Source organism: Piliocolobus tephrosceles, chromosome 10 (assembly GCF_002776525.5).
Source record: "Piliocolobus tephrosceles isolate RC106 chromosome 10, ASM277652v3, whole genome shotgun sequence".
Classification (NCBI taxonomy): domain Eukaryota; kingdom Metazoa; phylum Chordata; class Mammalia; order Primates; family Cercopithecidae; genus Piliocolobus; species Piliocolobus tephrosceles.
Genome location: NC_045443.1, coordinates 45,959,005 through 45,980,319, shown reverse-complemented (window position 1 = coordinate 45,980,319; position 21,315 = coordinate 45,959,005). Strand labels below are relative to the sequence as shown.

General features: G+C 48.6%; 1 protein-coding gene across 1 annotated transcript; it reads left to right on the top strand.

Moving 5' to 3' along the window:
• On the top strand, positions 1 to 20,604 carry DDX23 (DEAD-box helicase 23). Its single transcript, XM_023211246.3, has 17 exons — positions 1 to 99; positions 5,741 to 5,949; positions 7,308 to 7,418; positions 9,916 to 10,009; positions 10,116 to 10,181; positions 11,929 to 12,067; positions 12,353 to 12,486; positions 12,619 to 12,731; positions 12,971 to 13,114; positions 13,214 to 13,439; positions 13,742 to 13,887; positions 15,534 to 15,711; positions 16,509 to 16,751; positions 17,471 to 17,622; positions 18,172 to 18,280; positions 19,044 to 19,218; positions 19,671 to 20,604. The coding sequence occupies exons 2-17, from the start codon at positions 5,741 to 5,743 to the stop codon at positions 19,892 to 19,894; spliced, it is 2,463 nt and encodes an 820-aa protein (XP_023067014.2). The 5' UTR covers positions 1 to 99; the 3' UTR covers positions 19,895 to 20,604.
• Positions 20,605 to 21,315: the final 711 nt, after the last annotated feature.

The following is a 21,315-nucleotide window of genomic DNA, read 5'->3' as shown; positions in this document are numbered from 1 at the left end:
TTGCGGCCGGGGGGTGTTCATCGCCGCGACCAGGAAACGGGAAAGATGGCGACGGCTCCGCGACGTTGAGGCCGCGTTGGGCGGTTCAGACTCAGGGTGGTGAGTCCCGGGCGGTGGAGGCGGTTCCCACGAGCTTACAGAGAGGGCGAGAGTCGGGGCACAGCGGTGGCCCCTGCCTCCTGGACGAGGCGGGAAAGAACGCCTCAGAAAAGGGGCATGAATCCGGGAAGCTTGGGCGGGCATGAGTGAAGGGGCGCAGGCCCCAGGGGTAGTGTTGGCTCCTCCGAGCACAGGCCACGTCCCTGCACGATATTTTCCTCCCAGGACTCTGCCCATGGGCACAGCGCCTCTGATACCCCCAGTCTGACCTTATTCTTTCATGCTTCAAGTAGCCTTTGCTGCAGCCAAACTGGAACTCAGGCTTTTCTCTCGCAATCAGTCCATGTTTTCCCGCCTCTGCTCCGCCTCTGTTATTTCTTTTGCCGGGAATGACTTCTTTTCCGCCTCCTTAATTACATATCTTCAAATTCTACTTATACTTAAAGGCTCAAGCGTCATTTCCTCTACCAAGCCTTCCACATCACCTTTTACAAGTGAAAGGAAACGCCTTTGAACACCTGTATTACTACATCTGAGCCTTGATACTCTTCTTGGTATGTGTCTCATACCCCCTATTGTTCTCTTTTTTTTTGAGACGGAGTCTCGCTCCGTCGCCCAGGCTGGAGTGCAATGGCGCGATCTCTGCTCACTGCAACCTCCGCCTCCCGGGTTCAAGCGATTCTCCTGTCTCAGCCTCCCAAGTAGCTGGGATTACAGGCGCAGGTCGTCACGCCCAGCTAATTTTTTGTATTTTTAGTAGAGACGGGGTTTCACCGTGTTCCCCAAGCTGGTCTCGAACTCCTGAGGTCAGGCATTCCACCTGCCTTGGCCTCTTAAAGTGTTAGGATTACAGGTGTGAGCCACTGCGTCCAGCCTGATAACCCCTGTTGTTCTAAAAACTTGCTGTGAACAGAATTTATTTTTGTGACTCACACAGCACCTAGCACTGTGCCTTGCATACAGTAGATACTTGGTAAATACGTCATTGAATGAAAAAAAAGAATGTGCCCCTGCTCTGCAAGAACTGAGGACCTGAAGATCTGGAGGTTTGAGAGGAAGGCTGCTGGGAAGCATGGCCAGAGTCAGCCTGGTTATTTGGCCCTTGTGATAATAGAACCTGTGATAAAAGTTGCCTGTATTTACTATCTCCTCATTTTTCATTCTCTTCCAAACTCATTCCACTTGGGCTTCCATTCCCTCAATGCCACTGAAACAGCTCTTGTCAAGGTCACCAGCAATCTCCATTTTTCCAAATTCAGTGGTTGCTTCTCTGTCCGTTATTCCCTCTCCACTTCGTTGGTACTTGATACCGTTGACCCCTCCCTCCTTGAAACATGTTTTCGGCTTCTTCGTTGCCATACTTTTCTTTGTCCTTTCTCACTGGCTGCTGGTTCTTTCCATTCTTTTTCTGTGGTTCATCCTGTGGCTAACTCCTGTTAAAGGTGTTCCAGAGCTCAATCCTGGAGCTTCTTCTCTATTTTTTTCTGTCACTATGCTGCCTACTTAGGTAATATCATTTAGTGTCCCATGGCTTTAAAAGCTATCTGTGTATTGGTGACTCAGGTTTTTGTCTACAGACCCTCTTCCCTAAGTTCCAGATTTGCATTTCTACTTACCTTCTGGGAATCTCCACTTGGTTGTCTTACTGACATCTCACATTAACCTGGCCAAAATGAAATGTTTGATTTCTTCTTAAATCTATTCCTTCCCTAGTCTTTTCCAGTTAGTTTGCTATGGCACTGCAAACTATTAGGTTGCTGAAACTATAAATTTAGGAGCTATCTTTGTGTCTCTTCTTTCCCTATCTCCCTTCGGTAAGTCCTGTCAGCTTTGCCTCCAAAATATGCTCTGACGCTGCCTACTTCTTTCCATCTCCATTGCCACCTTCCTAGAACAAGCCACTGCCATCTCTTGCCTAGAGTACCATAATAGCACTCTCAGTGGTTTTGCTTTCACTGTGCCTCTCTGCTATATATTTTCTTGCAAGTCACCAAAGTATTAGATTGCTTCCTGTTTAAAGCTCTTCTAAGATCCCCGTTGCAGTTAAAATCCAGTTTACTCTGACCTGTAACACATTTTCGTTATCTAACTCCTGCCCAGCTCACTGAACTCATCTTGAATCAGTATTCCCCCTGCATCAGTGCCTCCCAGGCTCAAGAAGTCTTCCCACCTCAGCCTGGGCTCAGGTAATCCTCCCCAGGCAGGAGCAAAGGAGCATGGGCCCCATAGGTAGTATTGGCTCCTGGGGGTACAAGCCATGTTCCCGGATGATATTTTCCTCCCAGGCCTTTGCCTATGAGCTCTTGAACACTTTTGAATTCAAGCATTCCACCCACCCTCAGCCTCCCAAAGTGCTAGGATTACAGGTGTGAACCACCACACCTGGCTGATTTTTTTTTTTTTTTCCTCGAGACAGAGGGAGTCTTGCTCTGTCACCCAGGCTGGAGTGCAGTGGCGCTATCTTGGCTCAAAACATCCCCCACCTCCTGGGTTCAAGCAGTTCTGCCTCAGCCTTCCGAGTACCTGGGATTACAGATGCCCGACACTGTGCCTGGCTAATTTTTGTATTTTTAGTAGAGATAGGGTTTCACCCTGTTGGCCAGGCTGGTCTCAAACTCCTGACCTCATGATCCGCCTACCTCAGCCTCCCAAAGTGCTGAGATTACAGGCGTGAGCCACTGCACCCAGCCTCCGGCTGACTTTTATAAATGTAAAATTTTATTTTTCAAAATAGACGGGAAGTCTTACTATACTATCCTGGCTGGTCTTGAACTCCTGAGCTCAAGTGATCCTCCCGCCTTGGCCTCCCAAGGTGCTGGTACTACAGGCATGAGCCACCAGGCCTGGCCACACAAATATGTTTTTAACTGACAGACGTGCAGTTGGGCTCACACCTGTAATACCAGCACTTTGGGAGGCTGAGCCCAGGAGTTCAAGACTAGCCTGGACAACAAATTGAGACCTTGTCTCTAATAAAAAATTTAAAAATTAGTTGGGGCCAGGCACGGTGGCTCATGCTTGTAATCTCAGCACTTTGGGCACTCAGGGCGGATCACCTGAGGTCAGGAGTTTGAGACCAGCCTGGCCAACATGGTGAAACTCTGCCTCTAGTAAAAATACAAAAAATTAGCCAGGCGTGGTGGCACGTGCCTGTAATCCCAACTACTCGGGAGACTGAGGCAGGAGAATCACTTGAACCTGGGAGGTGGAGGTTGCAGTGAGCTGAGATCGTGCCATTGCGCTCCAGGCTGGGCTACAGAGCAAGACTCTGTCTCAAAAAAAAAAAATTAGTCGGGTGTAGTGGCATGCGCCTATAGTCCCAACTACTTGGGAGGTTGAGGCAGGAGGATCGCTTGAGCCTGGGAAGTCAAGGCTGCAGTGTGCCATGATTGTGCCCTGCCCTCCATCCTGGGTGAGAGGGTGAGATCCTGTCTCAGCAACAACAACAACAACAAAAAAACAAACCTGACAAACATGCTAAGCTAGGTCCTGCCCCAGTTTCCTAGTACTCACATCTCTTCTATCTAATAAGGGTTTTTTACCCTGATCTTTTCATGGCCCTCTTTCCCATCATTCAAGTCTCAGCTTAAATGTCAACTAAAACTTCTACCCTGAGCCATCTATCTGTTGTTCATACCCTTACCAATCATATCATTCTTTTATTCTCTTCATTAGCATTCATTACTATTTAAAATCCTTTCTGCTACACTAGAATTTACGCTTTATGAAGTAGGAGACTTTGTTTTCTTTACTGCTTTGTCTCCATTACCTACAACAATTTCTGGTACCTTGTAGGTGCTCGGTGAATATTTGTTGAAAGAATGAATGATATCCAGGATGCTGTACAGAGAAAATAGCCCTCCTTTGGGATTATTTTCTTAGGGCTACAAGTGTTTTTTTTTTTTTTTGAAACAGGGTTTTGCCCTGTTTCCCAGGCTGGGGTGCAGTGGCATGATCTCGGCTCACTGCAACCTCCACCTCCCAGGTTCAAGCGATTCTCCTGCCTCAGCCTCCTGAGTAGCTGGGACTACAGGCACGCACCACCACGCCCAGCTAACTTTTGTATTTTTAGTAGAGACGGGGTTTCACCATGTTTGCCAGGATGGTCTCAATCTCCTGACCTCGTGATCTGCCTGCCTCGGTCTCCCAAAGTGCTGGGATTACAGGTGTGAGCCACCACTCCCAGCCCAAGACATAGCTATTTCTATGTGATATGCATGATGTACTGATACAGAACAGTCAGTCATTTCTCAGGTGATTGTGAGATCAAATGGGTTGTCCTCACATTTTGAAAGTGTTTCTTGTTCATTTTTCTTTTCTTATCTTTATACAATCTTCCTTAAGGATATATGGCGGGCAATGGCATGAGAAGGGGGACTTGTAAGCTAAAGCTTAAGGAACTATTTGAGCTGAACCATCTGGGGATAAAATAAGTTGCGAGAAATGTATCCCAAGTCTTTGGGATGATGATGAGGTGGTTGCAGATTCAGGCTTGCTGCAGTTTTAGCTCCTGGCTGAACTAGATTTCATAGTCCAAAGAATAGTTGACAGTGTGGGAGTGGTGTTCGGTGTCTCCCAGGTAGGAGGGAGACAGAAAAAATTCCTGCTGAAACCTTTCACAAAACTGGGTTATGCAGATGACCAAGGTTGTGAAAATCTGAATAGGGAGTGTCAGTCAGGACTTCTGCAACCTCTAGTTTTGGGTATTTAAAAAATATATATTTTGAAATAATTATAGTTTCACAGGAAGTTAAAAAATGTGTGTAGAGGTCCTGTGTACCCTTCACCAAATTTTTCCCATTGCATAACTAGAGGTACATTTCTTTTAATCTGAGTAAAAGTGTGTTTCTCCACTTAAATTCAGGTTTTCCTTGTGGTGCTAATTATAATATGATCCAGATCTCAAAGTTAAACTTTTTTCTCCACTGAGCTCTCTTTATGAGCTGGAGAAATGTCTCTCTCAGATGTATGTGTGCTGACTGATCCTAGTGGGTTGGCAGACCTAATAAACTTCAAAGTAAGCAATGTAGGATGTTTCTAGAAGTGGTACACTATTCATACACTAACACTTCTTTTGATACTCTTTTGCAGTGTAATTACAAAAATATGGTATATTCACTGTACGTATCTGGAAATGAATATATAAAAAGGAATCGGCCAGGCACTGTGGCTCACGCCTGTAATCTCAGCCTTTTAGAGGCTGAGGCAGGAGGATTGCTTGAGGTCAGGAATTTAAGACCAGCCTGGGCAACATAGTGAGACTTTGTCTCTACAAAAAATAAATTAGCCAGGCGAGGCAGGAGGATGGCTTGAGCTCAGGAAGTTGAAGCTGCAGTGACCTATGATTGCACTACTGCACTCCAGCCTGGGTGACAGAGTGAGACCCCGAAAGGAATTACAGGGAGACGATATAGTATAGTGAGTAACAATGGTCTGTGGAGCCAGACTGCCTGCAACTCTGCCACTACCTGTCTGCCCTCAGACAAGTTCCTTTATATACCTGAATTTCAGTCTTCTCATCTGCACGGTAGACATACTAATATATCTACCTCATAGGGTTGTTTTGAGGGTAAGTGAATTATATATAAGCAATTTAGAGCACTGCCTAGTACATTGTAAGTACTCTTCCTACTCATTACAGATGGCAGGAGAGCTGGCTGACAAAAAGGACCGTGATGCATCACCTTCCAAGGAGGAAAGGAAGCGATCACGGACTCCTGACAGAGAGCGGGATAGAGACCGGGACCGGAAGTCTTCCCCACCTAAAGATAGAAAGCGGCATCGTTCAAGGGACAGACGTCGAGGAGGCAGCCGTTCTCGCTCTCGTTCCCGTTCCAAATCTGCAGAAAGGTAAAGTAACTTTGTATATTGTTACATGGGAAGGGAGAGTGCATTTCAGATGTCTTCCTTCTTGGTTCTTCTGATGCCTCCAGTATTAGGCATTTTTTTTTTTCTTTTTTTGAGATGGAGTCTCGCTCCGTCGCCCAGGCTGGAGTGCAGTGGCTTGATCTCAACTCACTGCAAGCTCCATCTCCTGGGTTCATACCATTCTCCTGCCTCAGCCTCCCGAGTTGCTGGGACTACAGGCACCCGCCACCGCGCCTGGCTAATTTTTGTATTTTTAGTAGAGATGGCGTTTCACCGTGTTAGCCATGATGGTCCCGATCTCCTGACCTCATGACCCGCCCGCCTTGGCCTCCCAAAGTGCTGGAATTATAGGCGTGAGCCACTGTGCCCGGCCTTTTTTTTTTTTTTTTTAAGATGGAGTTTCACTCTTGTTGCCTAGGCTGGAGGGCAATGGCACGATCTTGGCTCACTACAACCTCTGCCTCCTGGGTTCAAGCAGTTCTCCTGCCTCAGCCTCCCGAATAGCTGGGATTACAGGCACCCACCACACCCAGCTAATTTTGTATTTTTAGTAGAGACGGGGTTTCTCCACGTTGGTCAGGCTGATCTCGATCTCCTGACCTCAGGTGATCCACCCACCTCAGCCTCCCAAAGTACTGGGATTACAGGCGTGAGCCACTGTGCCTGGCTAGGCATCTACTTTTTGTACATTAATCTACTCCTATCCCAGTTGGACCTGCAGGTGTTTTCAGTTTTCCTCAGTGACCCAACTCTTAAAAGTTGAGAGGGAACTTGTAAGATGAAGGTCCGGGTTGTCAAGGAAGGTTCATTTGTGGCCAGGTGTGGTGGCTCATACCTGTAATCGCAGCACTTTGTGAGGCCGAGGTGGGTGGATTACTTGAGGTGAGGAGTTTGAGACCAGCCTGGCCAACATGGCAAAACCCCGTCTCTTCTAAAAATACAAAAATTAGCCAGGTGTGGTGGTGCATGTCTGTATTCCCAACTACTCAGGAGTCTCAGGCATGACAATTCCTTGAACCCGGGAGGCAGGGACTGCAGTGAGCCGAGATCGCATCACTGCACTCCAGTCTAGGCGACAGAGCGAGACTCCATCTCAAAAAAATAAAAAAGGAAGTTTCATCTGTTCACATAGTCAATGACCTGTCATTGCCATTAATACTTAACAGTACATCTCTGATCTATAGAAGCTTCTTAGAATTCCCTCATTATTTCCGTGAGAGATACATTCTCTAATTTGTAAAACATTACTTTGGCACGAGAGTAAAGGAACTTTCTCAGGGCTGCAGTGAAGCAAGATACTTTGGAAATACCAGTGAATTCTTAAATTTGCGGTCTTCCAGAGAACGACGGCACAAAGAACGAGAACGAGATAAGGAGCGGGATCGGAATAAGAAGGACCGAGATCGAGACAAGGATGGACACAGACGGGACAAGGACCGGAAACGATCCAGGTACATGAAGGAATGAGGGGGCTTTAGGGGAATGCTGCCATTTCTTCTCTGCACCTGAGTTGACTCAGCTTCTTATGAAAGTAGATTTCTCTTAACAGATTCTGTTGGTGGTTATTACAGAGCTCTTTATCTTATTTATTTTTATTTTATTTATTTTTTTAAAGCAGAGTCTCACTTTCTTACCCAGCCTGGAGTGCAGTGGTGTGATCACAGCTTACTGCAGCCTTGACTTCCCCAGGCTTAGGTGATCCACCCACCTCCGCCTCCTGAGTAGCTGGACTACAGGCATCTGCCACCAGATTTTGGTTTGTTTTTGTTTTTTTTTTTGAGACGGAGTTTTTGTCCTGTTGCCCAGGCTAGAGTGCAATGGCACGATCTCAGCTCACTGCAACCTCCGCCTCTTGGGTTCAGACAGTTTTCCTGCCTTAGCCTCCCAAGTAGCTGGGAATACAGGCATGCGCCACCATGCCTGACTAATTTTTGTATTTTTAGTAGAGACAGGGTTTCTCCATGTTGGCCAGGCTGGTCTCAAACTCCCGACCGCAGGTGATCCACCCACCTCGGCCTCGCAAAGTGCTGGGATTACAGGCATGAGCCACCGCGCCCGGCCTCTTTTGTTTTTTTTTTTCTTTTGAGACGGAATCTCTCTCTGTCACCCAGGCTGAGTGCAGTGGCACAATCTCACCACAGCCTCCACCTCCTAGGTTCAAGCGATTCTGCTGCTTCAGCCCCCCAAGTAGTGGGGATTGCAGGCACACACCACCACACCTGGCTAATTTTTGTATTTTTAGTAGAGACGGGGTTTCGCCTGTTGGCCAGGCTGGTCTCGATTCCTGACCTTAGGTGATCTGGCCACTTTGGCCTCTCAAAATGCTGGGATTACAGGCATGAGCCACTGTGCCTGGCCTGTATACAAAGTTCTTATCAGGCCCTGAAAGTATAGGTTAGAATTCAAGGCAGAGAACAGAATGCTCCTAACAGAAGCTCAGTGCAGTTGTTTGAATTCTCTTGTAGATTAAGCTTAGAGCAGGTATGGGGAAAGATTGTTGGGATTGATAGGAATGAAAAATGATGAGGGAATATAGATAACAGTATCTTCTTGGCTTGTGGTGGGGTGGCCATGTAGGCTAAATTCATTGTGTATGAAAGAGTTAAGGAGGGACGGGCACCGTGGCTCACACCTATAATCCTAGCACTCGGATACATCCGAGGTGGATGTATCACCTGAGGTCAAGAGTTCGAGACCAGCCTGACCAACATGGTGAACCCTCGTCTCTACTAAAAATTATAAAAATTAGGCCGGGCGCAGTGGCTCACGCCTATAATCCCATCACTTTGGGAGGCTGAGGTGGGCAGATCACGAGGTCAGGAGAGCGACACCATCCTGGAGAACATGGTGAAACCCCGTCTCTACTAAAAATACGAAAAAAAACTAGCTGTGTGTGGTGGCGGGCTCCTGTAGTCCCAACTTCTCGGGAGGCTGAGGCAGGAGAATGGCGTGAACCTGGGAGGTGACAGAGCTTGCAGTGAGCAGAGATTGCGACAGAGCGAGACTCCGTCTCAAAAAAAAAAAAAAAAAATTAGCCAGTGGTGGCGGTACGCACTTGTAGTCCCAGCTACTCGGGAAGCTGAGGCAGAATTGCTTGAACCCAGGAGGCAGAGGTTGCAGTGAGCCGAGATCACACCATTGCACTCCAGCCGGGGCAACAGAGTGACACTGCGTCTCCAAAAAAAAAATTTAAAACAGCCACACCTGGCTAATTTTTGTGTTTTTAGCAGAGACAGGGTTTTGCCATGTTGGCCAGGCTGGTCTTGAACTCCTGACCTCAGGTGACCCACCTGCCTTGGCCTCCCAAAGTGCTGGGATTACAGGCGTGAGACACTGCGCCTGGCCTAGAGGAAATATTTTTTTTTTTTTGAGACGGAGTCTCGCTCTGCAGCCCAGGCTGGAGTGCAGTGGCCAGATCTCAGCTCACTGCAAGCTCCGCCTCCCGGGTTCACGCCATTCTCCTGCCTCAGCCTCCCGAGTAGCTGGGACTACAGGCGCTGGCCGGGGCTCTGGCCACCTCGCCCGGCTAGTTTTTGGTATTTTTTATTAGAGATGGGGTTTCACCGTGTTAGCCAGGATGGTCTCGATCTCCTGACCTCGTGATCCGCCCGTCTCGGCCTCCCAAAGTGCTGGGATTACAGGCTTGAGCCACTGCGCCCGGCCTGAGGAAATATTTTTGACATCAGTAGTAAAGTCCCACTTCCCAAAGAAGATTAGTCTCAAAAGGAGATTTGGGTAGAAACGGGCCAAGACAGGGCCATAATTAGGTTTCAGAGCTGGCAGAATGACCATGCCTGCTAAGAGAGTTTCAAGATGTGATAGATGACCGTGGGCCAGTCTTGTTGAGTCATGGGGAAACTTCCATTCTGTTTTTGGGGCTTAACTTGAACCTCATCCAGGGGCTGAAGTAAGAATGATGTGGACCTTTCTTGTTCCTTTTCCTCAAAGCTTATCTCCTGGCCGAGGAAAAGACTTTAAATCTCGGAAGGACAGAGACTCTAAGAAGGATGAAGAGGATGAACATAGTGATAAGAAGCCTAAGGTGAAGGAGAGGAAGGATATTTTTCATCTTCAACTCGTGCGTTGCTTTGTTGATCTTTAAAGGGAAGAGAGCCTTTATAGACTAAAGTTCCGTGTTTTATGTTCAGGCCCAGCCATTATCCCTGGAGGAACTTCTGGCCAAGAAAAAGGCTGAGGAAGAAGCTGAGGCTAAGGTAAGTACTTGGGGTTCTCCATTCATCCGCTCAGGCTGCCATAACAAAATACCACAGACTGGGTGACTTCAACAACAGAAATTAATTTTCTCGTAGTTCTGGTGGCTGGAAGTCTGAGAGCAGAGTGTCAGCAGGGTTGTTTCTTCTGAGGCCTCTCTCCTTGGCTTATAAAACTGTCTTCTTCCTCAGCTCTTCACATGGTCTTCCCTGTGTACATATGTACCCCTTGTATTGGATTAGGGCTCACCCTAAAAGGTCTTTTTTGTTGTTGTTGAGACAGAGTCTCACTCTGTCACCGGGGATGGAGTACAGTGGCGTGATATCGGCTCACTTCAACCTCCGCCTCCCAAGCTGAAGCAATCCTCCCACCTCAGCCTCCCAAATATCTGGGACTACAGGTGCGTGCCACAACGCCCAGCTAATTTTTGTATTTTTTGTAGAGTCAGGATTTCACCATGTTGCCCAGGCTGGTCTGGAACCCCTGGGCTCAAGTGATCTGCCCTTCTTGGCCTCACAAAGTGCTGGGATTACAGGCATGAGCCACTGTGCCCAGCCTAATGGGCTCGTTTTAACTTAATCACCTCTTTACATGCCCTGTCTCCACATACAGTCACATTCTGAGATACTAGGGGTTAGGGCTTCCACATACGAATTTTGAGCTGGGTACAGTGGCTCACACCTGTAATCCCAATATTTTGGAAGGCCAAGATGGGAGGATCACTTGAGCCAGGGATTTTTAGACCAGCCTGGGCAACATGGTGAAAACCCATCTCTATAAAATTTTAAAAATTAGCCATCTGTGGTAGCATGCATGTGTAGTCCCAGCTACTTAGGAGGCTGAGGCAAGGATATTGCTTGAGCCCAGGAGGTTGAAGCTGTAGTGAGCCATGATGACACCACTGTACTGCAGCTTGGGCAACAGAGCAAGAGTCTGTCGCAAAAAATATATATAACACATGTATTTTTTGTTTGTTTGTTTCTTTTGAGATGGAGTCTCGCTCTGTTGCCCAGGCTGGAGTGCAGTGGCACGATCTTGGCTCACTGCAACCTCCGTCTCCCAGGTTCAGGCAGTTCTCCTGACCCAGCCTCCTGAGTAGCTGGGATTACAGGCACGCGCCACCATGCCCAGCTAATTTTTTGTATTTTTTAGTAGAGACGGTTTCACTGTGCTGGCCAGGCTTGTCTCGAACTCCTGACCTCGTGATCTGTCTGCCTTGGCCTCCCAAAGTGCTGGGATTTATAGGCACAAGCCACTGTGCCCGATCACATTTTTTTAAAGAGATAAGGTCTTGCTTTTTTGCCTAGGCTGAAGTAGAGTGGTGCAATCATGGCTCACTATAACCTCAAACTCCTGAGCTCTTATAATTTTCCTGCCTCAGCCTCCTGAGTAGCTGGGACTATAGGCACATGCCATCATGTCTGGCTGAGTTTTTTTATTTTTGTAGAAACAAGATCTTGCTATGTTGCCCAGGCTGGTCTTGAACTCCTGGCCTCAAGCAATCCTCCCATCTAGGTCTCCCAAAGCACTGGGATTACAGGCATGCGCCACCATGTCCAGCCTGAAAAAACACAGAATTCTGTAGGGGACGTAGTTCAGTCCATAACCGAGTCCAAGGCCTATTTATGTTTTCCTCAACAGGCTTAATGCTTGAGCAAATGTTTTTGGGTTCCGTGCCATCTCCCCATCAGTGATGTGATTGTACCCTCCTCCCAGATCCTTTGTTGACAGTTCCAATCTGTTTTGTAGCCCAAGTTCCTCTCCAAAGCAGAACGAGAGGCTGAAGCTCTAAAGCGACGGCAGCAGGAGGTGGAAGAGCGGCAGAGGATGCTTGAAGAAGAGAGGAAGAAAAGGAAACAGTTCCAAGACTTGGGCAGGAAGATGTTGGGTTCGTTATTCTACCCTGTGTAGCCCCTAGATGGAAGAGGAAAGAGTGGGATGAGATACAGTGTCTCTTAGGAGAGATAGAAACCTGTTCACTCTGGAGTTTGGAAAAGGGAAGGATGGTGGGAGTTTATGAGAAAACATTTTTCTGTTAGATCTCCATTTACCCCATATCATAAATCTAGCCCTTTTTTTTTTTCATTTGATGTTCCTCGTCTGGATTCCCTCCATTCCCTCTCCTCTTTTCTTCCATGAGCTCTTCTGTAGCTTTGCTTTCTTTGATCTGCAGAAGATCCTCAGGAACGGGAACGTCGGGAACGCAGGGAGAGGATGGAACGGGAGACCAATGGAAATGAGGATGAGGAAGGGCGGCAGAAGATCCGGGAAGAGAAGGATAAGAGCAAGGAACTGCATGCCATTAAGGTGCAGGCCTTGGATCCATCTTCACTTCTCTCCCACACACAAAAATGAGGTTTAGTTATTTGGCCATTGTGATCTCTGCATGTGAGAATTGGGCCTCAAGGCTCATGTGCTTTGTGTTCCCTCCCTGGGCAGGAACGTTACCTGGGTGGCATCAAAAAACGGCGCCGAACGAGACATCTCAATGACCGAAAATTTGTTTTTGAGTGGGATGCATCTGAGGACACATCCATTGACTACAACCCCCTGTGAGTGGCTTCAGGCCTGAATTCTAGGTCTTTTTCACTAGGCAATCCTAGAGAGCTGATGACTACAGAGGTGGAGGAAGTAAGACAAGCCGGGATGGAAAATTGGTAGACTGGTAGTCAGCCAGCCCTCTGGTGGAAGAAGGACCCTGTCCAGGAGGAACTGTTTCATATTAGTAGTCTGCCCTTCCCTCCTACTGCTGTAACAGCTCCTTTTTTCGTTTCCTCTGTCTCAATCCCAGGTATAAAGAACGGCACCAGGTGCAGTTGTTAGGGCGAGGCTTCATTGCAGGCATTGACCTCAAGCAGCAGAAACGAGAGCAGTCACGTTTCTATGGAGACCTAATGGAGAAGAGGCGAACCCTGGAAGAAAAGGAGCAGGAGGAGTGAGTGATCAAGGCTAGGGTGGCTGGACAGAGTCCAGAGGCTCTACAGAAAGGAGTTGGAGGGCACTGATTCTACTTACTCCTCACACCCTGCTCCAGGGCAAGACTCCGCAAACTTCGTAAGAAGGAAGCCAAGCAGCGCTGGGATGATCGTCATTGGTCTCAGAAAAAGTTAGATGAGATGACGGACAGGGACTGGCGGATCTTCCGTGAGGACTACAGCATCACCACCAAAGGTGGCAAGATCCCCAATCCCATCCGATCCTGGAAAGACTCTTCTCTGCCCCCACACATCTTGGAGGTCATTGATAAGTGTGGCTATAAGGTAAGGAGGGATAGATTGGCCCAAAAGATCTGAAATGTTCCTGCACTAGTTTGGGAATAGAGAACTTTGTTCCTTGACTATTTGGAGCCATCACTGCTAGTGGGTACCAATGTGACCTTTTCTGTCACTTTCTGGTAGAAGCGTCAGCTTTTAGTGATTATGTTTCTTCTTGGGGTCCCCATTTCTGTGAACTGTACTTGGCATCCTTCCATTGCACTAGCAGATGTGCTTACTACTATCAGTGGTAGCCCAGGTTGTATAATTCTGCCTGTACCTGTTACTCTTTCTCGGGGTCACTACAGGAACCAACACCTATCCAGCGTCAGGCAATTCCCATTGGGCTACAGAATCGTGACATCATTGGTGTGGCTGAGACTGGCAGCGGCAAGACAGCAGCCTTCCTCATCCCACTGCTGGTCTGGATCACCACACTTCCCAAAATTGACAGGTGGGGTCAGCTGGCACCAGCTGGAGTGGGTTTGTCTGGGTAGGAAAGGTGAAAGTGGCAAAAGAATGTTTGGTTTTTGTTTCACATCTATAATCGGAAGCTTGCTTCTTTATTCTTGGTTCGATATTAGGGAATAATTGGATCATGCTATCAAAGAAGTATATGTTGCTGGCAAAGACCTGGAGAACTTTGCTATACTGGAGTCTCTGATTTTTATTTATTTTATTTTATTTTATTTATTTTTTTGAGGCAGAGTCTCACTCTGTCACCCAGGCTAGAGTGCAGTGGCACGATCTCGGCTCACTGCAACTTCTGCCTCCCAGGTTCAGGTGATTTTCCTGCCTCATCTTCCTGAGTAGCTGGGGATTACAGGCATGTGCCACCACACCCAGCTAACTTTTGTTTTTTTGTTTTGTTTTGTTTTTTGAGATGGAGTTTCGCTCTTGTTGCCCAGGCTGGAGTGCAGTGGCGCAGTCTTGGCTCACTGCAACCTCCTCCTCCCAGGTTCAAGTGATTCTCCTCCTTCAGCCTCCTGAGTAGCTGGGATTATAGGCACCCGTCACCATGCCCGGCTAATTTTTTTGTATTTTTAGTAGAGAGGGGGTCTCCATGTTGTTCAGGCTGGTCTCTTAACTCCTGACGTCAGGTGATCCACCTGCCTCAGCCTCCCAAAGTGTTGGGATTACAGGCACGAGCCACTGCGCCCGTCCTTAATTTTTGTATTTTTAGTAGAGATAAGGTTTCACCATGTTGGCCAGGTTGGTCTCAAACTCCTGATTTCAAGTGATCTGCCTGCCTTGGCCTCCCAAAGTGCTGGGATTACGGGCATGAACCACTACACCTGGCCGAATCTCTGATTTTTATTTATTTATTTATTTATTATTTATTTATTTATTTATTTTTGTTTTTTTGAGATGGAGTCATGCTTTGTTGACCAGGCTGGAGTGCAGTGGTGTGATCTTGGCTTACTGCAACCGTTGCCTCCCAGGCGCAGATCCTCCCATCTCAGCCTCCCAAGTAGCTGGGATTACAGGTGTGTTCCAACATGCCCAGCTAATTTTTGTATTTTTTGTAGAACAGGGTTTCACCATGTTGCCTAGGCTGGTCTCAAACTCCTGGGCTCAAGCGATTCACCCACCTCGGCCTCCCAAAGTGCTGGGATTATAGGCTTGTACCATCTTGCCTGGCCTCTGGATTTACTTTTTTTTTTTTTTTTTGAGACAGAGTGTCTCTGTCAGGCTGGAGTGCAGTGGCACGATCTCAGCTCACTGCAACCTCCATCTCCTGGGTTCAAGCGATTCTCCTGCCTCAGCCTCCCGAGTAGCTGGTATTACAGGCGCCCACCACCACTCCTGGCTAATTTTTGTATTTTTATTAGAGGCAGGGTTTCACCATGTTGGCCAGGGTGATCTCAAACTCCTGACCTCAGGTGATCCACCTGCCTCAGCCTCCCACAGTTCTGGGATTACAGGTGTGAGCCATAGCGCCCGGCCCAGCCTCTGATTTTTAAGTGAGATCATTGCATTCTTTTCTCATCATCCTCCCCATTCCCATCGCTTCCCATAAGAGTGTCTTTGTCTTGCTCTGGCTTGTGGTTGGATAAGAACTACAGCTCACAAAGCTGTGGGATGCCCCATTTACCACAGAATCGAAGAATCAGACCAAGGCCCTTATGCCATCATCCTGGCTCCCACCCGTGAGTTGGCTCAACAGATTGAGGAAGAGACCATCAAGTTTGGGAAGCCGCTAGGTATCCGCACTGTGGCTGTCATTGGTGGCATCTCCAGAGAAGACCAGGGCTTCAGGCTGCGCATGGGTTGTGAGGTTTGTTTTTCTATCTAGCAGCCAGCCTGCTGTCTGGGAAGGCTGTCTTGGGGCTTTGTTTCTAGTTTCTGGAATAGATGTGCAGTAGAATGAAGAAAGGAGCTGGTTTATATATATGTGCTATTTATTGAGAACTTTTGCACCAGAGTTTATATTACAAATAGTATATATCATATATATTAGCTCATTAATTCTCACAATAATGTATGAGAGTAGGTAGTGGTATTTCCTTGTTATAGATCAAGCTGAGGTTCAGGTTAATAACTGCCTGAAGTCACAAAAGCTGGCAGTGGGCAGAGCTGAGATTCTTATCCATAGCCTGTTACTCTTTACTCTGCCAGACCAAATCTTTGACTTTGTGCATTGCGTTCATCTCAGGAAAGTGGAGGAGAGCTTTTTATGAGAAATCTGCTGTAGAAATTTAGTCTTTTTACATTTTGTTTTTAAATTTAGTCTTTATACAACTCCCTTCATAGTATCCCTTAGTCTCTCCCATCTAAGAAAGTTCCTTCTTCAGGATCTGAAATCATTTGCCAAAAAAAAAAAAGTTTCTACTGATTTTGCCTCCTCTGTCTAATCCCTGCATCTTACTCAGAGAACTCATTTGTTCCTGAGAAAATCCAGGCAACAAGTGATTTCATGCCGGTTTGCAGGAGCCTTTACTGCTAAACATAACCAGAGGTTGGGGTCCAAGTTCCTCAGCATTGGAGGTCTGTCACCCAAGTGGGTGGATAGTTCACAGGAAAGAAAAGAAGGGGCACCTGCTGGGCTGTAAATGATTATACTGTACTACTCAGATTGTGATCGCTACCCCTGGGCGTTTGATTGATGTGCTGGAGAACCGCTACCTGGTGCTGAGCCGCTGTACCTATGTGGTTCTGGATGAGGCAGATAGGATGATTGACATGGGCTTTGAGCCAGATGTCCAGAAGATCCTGGAGCACATGCCTGTCAGCAACCAGAAGCCAGACACAGATGAGGCTGAGGACCCTGAGAAGATGCTGGCCAACTTTGAATCGGGAAAACATAAGTACCGCCAAGTAAGGCTGCTTCCCTGGGCTGGGAAAAGTGGGACAGGCCAAGGCAGGTGGATCACTTGAGCTCAGGAGTTTGAGACGGCCTGGCAACATGGCGAAACCCCATCTCTACAAAAATTACAAAAATTAGCTGGGCACGGTGGTGTGCACCTGTGGTCCCAGCCACTCCGGAGGCTGAGGTGGGAGGACCTCTTAAGCCTGGGAGGCCGAGGTTGCAGTGAGCCGAGGTTGCAGTGAGCTGAGGTCATGCCACTATTCCACTCCAACCTGGGCAACAGAGTGAGGCCCTGTCTCAAAAAAAAAAAAAAAAAAGAAAAGTTGTACAAGTTTGCCAACCTCCTATTGGGCCTTTTTTGCCTTAGGTGGGCTCAGAGTACATGTTTCTAGAATGAAGTGTGCCTAGGTATGGTCCTCTGACAGTCCTAAGGATGGAGCCGTTTAGCTTAGCCCTGGAAAAACGATTCCAAAGACTTAAGTTGCTACCGGGACCACAGGTGCTAGCAAATGCTCGCAGGCCTTCCTGTCATCATAAGATGGAAAGTGCCTTGATGAACGGGTACTGGGGAAGGATGGGAATTCAGAGGACACTATTTTCTAAGGTGGTGGCTATCAAAGCCTATACTGTGGCACATTTTAGATTCTTTAGTCTGGGCTGGGTTGGTGACAGTGGGATATGTAATTATGCCTGCCTGGGTGCAGGGCTGAGCCTCTTGTTTTCGTAGACAGTCATGTTCACGGCTACCATGCCCCCAGCAGTGGAGCGTCTGGCCAGGAGCTATCTTCGGCGACCTGCTGTGGTGTACATTGGCTCCGCAGGCAAGCCCCATGAGCGTGTGGAACAGAAGGTCTTCCTCATGTCAGAGTCAGAAAAGAGGTACGAGGGCACCTGAGCCAGGGGAAACAGGGTGGAGAATGAAATGGTTCTCAGAACTTTTTTCAGTGCAAGTGCAGGACAGGGCAATTGCTTTGCTGTGTTGAGCTGCTGTTTTCTTTTTTTTTTTTTTTTTTTTTGAGAGGGAGTCTCGCTCTGTCGCCCGGGCTGGAGTGCAGTGGCTGGATCTCAGCTCACTGCAAGCTCCGCCTTCCGGGTTTACGCCATTCTCCTCCCTCAGCCTCCCGAGTAGCTGGGACTACAGGCGCCCGCCACCTCGCCCGGCTAGCTTTTTGTATTTTTTAGTAGAGACGGGGTTTCACCGTGTTAGCCAGGATGGTCTCGAACTCCTGACCTCGTGATCCGCCCGTCTTGGCCTCCCAAAGTGCTGGGATTACAGGCTTGAGCCACCGCGCCCGGCGAGCTGCTGTTTTCTTGGGCAGAATGTCATGGGCATTGAAGACCCTGAAAGTAGTGTTCACAGATCAGGGTTGGGCATTTCACTTGGAGCAGGAGGTATTATGCATCTCGTCTTTCTCCTCTTTCCTCCAGGAAAAAGCTGCTGGCAATCTTGGAGCAAGGCTTTGACCCACCCATCATTATTTTTGTCAACCAGAAGAAGGGCTGCGACGTGTTGGCCAAATCCCTGGAGAAGATGGGGGTGTGTCTGGCAGGGGAGAACAAAATCTGGCCTCTGTGGCACTGCTTTCTGAATCTAGCAAGGCCCCCTAGGCTCTTCCTTTCGATTCTCACCCTTTCTTTAACCTGTCCAGCAATCAACAAGTCAGCACCAGGGTAAAGGGTGGTTTGAGGGAATGAAAAGAATGGAGTCAGTTGCTGGGACTCCCTGTCTGCTGCAGTAATGCCAGCCAGAGCTGTGTTAGGTCTTCATCCTGGTGAGGTGGAGCCAGGGAAAGGTTTGAGACCCATATCCTGGCAGAGTCTGAGGATATAGAAAAGAGTAGGTAAAACTGTGCTTAGATATGTTGAGGAGAGGAGGTGATGGGGTCAGAAGGGAGCTGATAATCGGTGTCCTTTACTCCTGTTACTGGTGCTTGACGGGAAGGGTGTGTCTCTGCCACTCAGTTCTTCAACTTCCTTAAACTTCTTGATCCCTGCTTTCTACCCTGAGCTTGCCCCTAATTCTCTGAGGACTTCTCATCTGTCTGGCTCCACAGCTCTCCCAGCTGCTTTGCCTTTGACCTGACTCTGTGTGTCCCTGCCACACCACACCTTTTCCTCTCATCCATCTCTTCAGCTCACTTGTTCTTTCCTTCCTTTCACTGCAGTCATTCTTTCTCTTGCCTCCTTCCCTTTCTCCTACCCTGCTGCCCTCTCCAACCCTCCCTCTGTGTCTGTCCCATTCCTCTGAACTCCTGTGTCTCTCCTTGATCACATTGCTCACTCTGCCATTCTTCCAACAGTATAATGCTTGCACACTGCATGGTGGAAAAGGCCAGGAGCAGCGAGAGTTTGCATTGTCCAACCTCAAGGCTGGGGCCAAGGATATTTTGGTGGCTACAGATGTGGCTGGTCGTGGTATTGACATCCAAGATGTGTCTATGGTTGTCAACTATGATATGGCTAAAAATATTGAAGGTAAGTTCCAGGGAAAGCAGCTTCAATCCAGGGTGAAGTCAGATTCCTTGTGGTGTCCCACTCGAAGTCAGGGTGCTGTCCATGGAAGGCTGTTACTGCCTTCCTCAGCTCCCATGAGTCTCGGATTGTTTGCTCCCATGAGAAGCGCTCCTGTCTTTTATCTTACCTGGGTTTGTTGTCCCAGCAGCTGGGATGACACTTGTGTCCTCAAGAGTGTGAAGAATGAAGCTAGGCAGCTGTGGGTCTTAGTGTGGTGGGGACTACAGTCAGTAGGAGGACAGGGGAGATGGGCACCTGGAGAGGGCACGGTGGGCACCTCAGGTTCAGGCAGCATGTGCTGTATTCCCGCCTTTGGAGATGGGGTGGGAAGGACGCCTGTAGAAGTGGAGGCATCAGACACGGCTCCCCCGGGCATCTGGGCTGTGCTGAGTGACGTTCTTCCCATTCCCCAGATTACATCCACCGCATTGGCCGCACGGGACGAGCAGGCAAGAGTGGGGTGGCCATCACCTTCCTCACAAAAGAGGACTCTGCTGTGTTCTACGAGCTGAAGCAAGCCATCCTGGAAAGCCCAGTGTCTTCCTGTCCCCCCGAACTAGCCAACCACCCAGATGCCCAGCATAAGCCAGGCACCATCCTCACCAAGAAGCGCCGGGAGGAGACCATCTTTGCCTGACACAGCACTCTTCCTGTGGGCTGAGGGCATCTCCGAAGCTACCTGATGCCTGTTCTTCAGAAACCTCACATCCCTCTTTCCAGGTCCTCATTCTTGGGTTATGGGGGCTTAGGAAAACAATCAGACTCTCTAGCCCAGACCCTCAGGTCGGGGGGCCTGCGTGTGGGGCTGCAAAAGGAGAGGACAACGCTGTCGGAGGCAGGGAGAGAAATTACCACAGCTTTTTGGCCCAGCTCTGCCCTTCTTTGCTTTGGGATTGCACTGGGCCATCAGCTCATGCCAGGCTATGGGGGCAGCCATTTGGCATTGCTGCCCAGACTGAACAGAAACCTGGCTGCCTGATGGGACCTCCTTTGGCACAGACTTGACTGTGTAACTGTATAAACTGCAGCAGCATCGTTGCCCTAGATGCCCCAGGGGACCTGGCACCATGAGGATTACGGACAGTGGAATCTTACTGTCATCTGGACAGCTGTTTTCCTGTTTGGATGGTAAAGAAAGTCGAGCGCCTTTAGACCTGTGCACAGCCCCGCACCAAGGGGTGCTGTGTGCTCCAGGCATCCCCTCCCCCAGGGGAGTTTCTGAGTAGATGGGGGAACAGGGTGAACTGGCTGTGTCCATCTTTGTCACTGAGTGAAATCTCTGTTTTCTATTCTCTGAGAAGATAAGTTTGTATGTTCTGAGAATAAATACGTGAATACTAAGGCTGTGTCTAGTTCTAGCTTATTTCCCAGCTTCTCCCTGGCAGGAGGGACACCACTGGTTGCGGGGTGGGTTGGCTTGGAAAATGAGAGACAGTCACATTAAGAGCAGAGCAGAGGGTCTCTGCTGATGATCTTGAGTGCATAGGCGGACTTGAGGGGAGATGCAGAAGCCATGCAGGACTGTAATGAATCTTCTGCCCCTGCTGTAGCCTGGCGGAATGTGTGGCCCTGGTCTGGACACCCGCCAGGAAGCTTTAGGCCAAGGTGAGAAAGGAAAGAGGTTGTGAAATTTTGGCAGGTGAGGCAGTTGGAACCACTCTGCCGCTGTGTGCCCAAGGCCTGGTCTCGGCATCTTTGCTTGCGGCTCCCTAGTTGGACCCATTGCTCCTGGGAGGGGATGGTGCAAGACGGGTGGACTCAGCTGTATCAGGCTGTGGTGATAGGAACGCTGGGCTGCAGTCCTCCCCCCATACCCCTCTTGTTCACATGCTCTTCTTACCCCACAGAAAGACTTGGCCTAGTACATGGAGTTCAAGTTGTAGCTGCTTCTAGGGCCTTTTTGGCCTGGCACAAGGATAGTGTAAAGCCGTGACCAAGCGTCTTCTTCCCCACATCCCAGGACAAGCCCCTTTCATGCTGCTGGATGTCTCCCTCTTGACACCTGGGCATGAGGAGTGGGGATGCCTGGGAGTAGAGTGCCTCCCCAGCTCTGCCTTT